The sequence below is a fragment of the Rhinopithecus bieti genome, unplaced genomic scaffold (assembly GCF_001698545.2).
Source record: "Rhinopithecus bieti isolate Rb0 unplaced genomic scaffold, ASM169854v2 scaffold_8760, whole genome shotgun sequence".
NCBI classification, from domain to species: Eukaryota; Metazoa; Chordata; class Mammalia; order Primates; family Cercopithecidae; genus Rhinopithecus; species Rhinopithecus bieti.
This window is the reverse complement of record NW_016806225.1, coordinates 563,889-566,695: the sequence shown is the minus strand read 5'-3', so window position 1 is coordinate 566,695 and position 2,807 is coordinate 563,889. Positions and strand designations below refer to the sequence as shown.

At 61.6% G+C, this 2,807-nt stretch overlaps 1 protein-coding gene across 1 annotated transcript in view; it reads left to right on the top strand.

Annotated features, from left to right (window-relative positions):
• Positions 1-299: 299 nt before the first annotated feature.
• The window catches only part of GDF6 (growth differentiation factor 6), an 18,742-nt gene continuing 16,234 nt past the window's right edge, over positions 300-2,807 (top strand). The window contains exon 1 of the mRNA XM_017875303.1: positions 300-831. Within this exon, the coding sequence (XP_017730792.1) occupies positions 426-831 (406 nt within the window). The 5' untranslated portion in view covers positions 300-425. The remainder of the gene's footprint in view (positions 832-2,807) is intronic.

Sequence of the window (2,807 nt, the reverse complement as noted above, 5' to 3'; positions counted from 1 at the left end):
CCCTGGCGCGGTGGGCCAGCCTCTACTCCCCCGCCACCGGCCGGCAGCGCCCGCCTTCCCCTGGTCAGCGCTTGCGGCCCGCGCCGCGCGCACCGCCCGGCAACCCCGCGCGCGTCCCGCGGGGCGCTGCGTCTTCCTGCCACACCGGCGCACCGCGGCCCCTCTCCCCACACCTCCGGCCCGCACCACCCGGCTCTCCTCCCACCCTCCCCACCCCTCTTCTGCCCTCCCTCCTCATTCCTCCCCTCCCGGCGAGGGGCGGGAGGGGGCGTGGCGGGGCCGGGGTTTGTGTGGCTGGGACCCGGCTCCTCGCACTCCGAGTCCGCCCGAGGAGCCGGGCCCCGGCCGCTGTCCAGCCACTCCGTGTCCCGCGCGTCCTGCGCTGCCGCCACCGCCTCTTGGGGAGACGCAGCCACTTGCCCGCCATGGATACTCCCAGGATCCTGCTCTCCGCCGTCTTCCTCATCAGTTTTCTGTGGGATTTGCCCGGTTTCCAGCAGGCTTCCATCTCATCCTCCTCGTCGTCCGCCGAGCTGGGCTCCACCAAGGGCATGCGGAGCCGCAAGGAAGGGAAGATGCAGCAGGCGCCGCGCGAGAGTGACGCGGGCCGGGAGGGCCAGGAGCCACAGCCGCGGCCTCAGGACCAGCCCCAGGCTCAGCAGCCCCGGGCGCAGGAGCCGCCAGGCAGGGGTCCGCGCGTGGTGCCCCACGAGTACATGCTGTCAATCTACAGAACTTACTCCATCGCCGAGAAGCTGGGCATCAATGCCAGCTTTTTCCAGTCTTCCAAGTCGGCTAACACGATCACCAGCTTTGTAGACAGGGGACTAGGTAAGTGGCAAAGAAGACGCTTCCCCCTGGAGCTCCGCAGCCAGGGCGCTCTTCCCGCCGGAGGCTGCATTTGTGAATTCCCTTCCCACTCTGGACACTTCCCTTTTACTTTTCTTAAATTGTTTTTCTCAAGCCCGAGTAAGTTTCTGAATGCGGCTGCAGATTCTATTCGTCTCTAATCCTCCTTTCCTTCCCCCCCTGCTTTTTTTCTCTCTCCCTTCTTTCCTTCTTCCTCTTTTGCAGAAGGCGGCGTGGTTGCCGCTTGTCTGGTGGCTGGTGGGGGAAACGAGGAGGAAGGGAGGCAGCAGGCGGATGAACCCGGCTGGAGAGGGGCCGGGATGGGGACTGATGGAATCGGTGTCTCCGATACTGGGTTCGCAGTTCAAGGCCTGAGCTGCTGGGGCAGATCTAGGGCATGAGAGAGCCTTGGAAAGCCCTGGGCAAAGCCGGCACTAGCGAATCCCACAGTCTGAGGAGCTAGTCCACGAGTGGCGTCGGGCAGCCCCTTGGTCCTGACGCCACGCGGGTTCTCGGTTGGTCCCCGTGCTGGGTGCGGAGGTGGTCAGCCGGGCTGTAGCCCTGCGCCCTCCGGCTTTTTTGCTCCAGCGTGGCGCTCCCGGCTGCTCCGAGGCCTCAACCCGAGTGGTTTCCGCAGATGCGGAGCAGCAGTTGGGCGGGCCGGGACAGGGACGGCTAAGTTCGGAGGTTGTGGGTACTTAATACACAAAGGTACACCGGTATGCCCATCCACCTTTCTCAGCCAGGCGACGTTCCTCTCTCTGCGCTATTCCTGGGGGCTGGTGGGGGTCGGGGAAATCCCTGGTACCCTCTGTGGAGGCGCCTGCATGTGTGGGTATCTGCGGAAACCCTTGCGGCCCCTTCTGGTCACCGGCGTTGATCTGCAGCGTGACCAGTGCCCTCAAGAAAACCTCGCACCACCTCTGGTCCCAGAAATAGGGAAGGATCCACAGGCATCGGAAACTCAGCTTCTAAAGGAGAGAGACAATAATGTGGAAGGAGACAGGAAAGGAAGGGAGAAAAAGGAAAGGAAGGGGAAAGAGAAGGAAGAAAATGAGGGGATAAATGAGATTTAGGCAGATATCCACTCCTCCATCCTCCCTAGACTTAGCTCCATAACTTTGACCTGCTCCCAGTTAAGTGGGGTTGCCCAGAAACCTTGCAGCGCTGGGGTTCGGGGTTCGGAAGCTGCTTCAGCCACTGCTACACTTGGTGCTCGCACATCTCCTAAGCTTTTTAGAGCAGGCTAAGGGCGCCCGCCCCCCTATCCCAGCCCCAGGCTCTTCCCCGGCTCCAGTCCCCGCCTCTCACTCGTAGTCGCGCTCCTTGCTCCAGGGTCCTGCCCGCGTCGGGTTAGCCGCTGCAGCCCGAGGTCAGCGAGGTTCATGAGCTGCTGAAAGGTCCAGAGGGCAAATTAACGCCGGGTATTTTATGGTGATTTTAGGACTACGAAAGTCACCTTTGCAAAGACACGTGGCTTCTTCGTAGTGGTGCAACTGAGTCCCTAGCTTCCGTGTTGCCCGCGCAGCTCACCTACCCTCCCCAAGACGCACGCCTTGCTACAGTTGTTTCTGTACCTCCAAGTCCTCTGTTAATCGTGCACTTTCTGTACTACACTTGCGGAAGGAGGCTAAGGAAGCTCAGAGAAGACTGCTCAAGAGGCCCTTCCTCAAGAGAAGTCCCAGAGGCCTAGGCTGACCAGCGGTTGGGCGCGGATTTTCTTTGCCCGGGAATAAAGTGGCAAGAATCTCCGCCCCTCCCCCAAGTGGGCACCCTAACTGGTTCGCTGTGCCCTGTGAGTTTGGCACAGGACCAAAAGACCCTGAGGGCTGTTCGGAGGTGTCTCCGGAAGCCTGTGGCATTCAGACAACGGTTGGGGAGAAGTCTTGGGGGGCCCCAAATCCGGCGTAGACGAGAAATCACTTTACCCTAGTTTGCCCTGTAGCTTCCCCACCCCC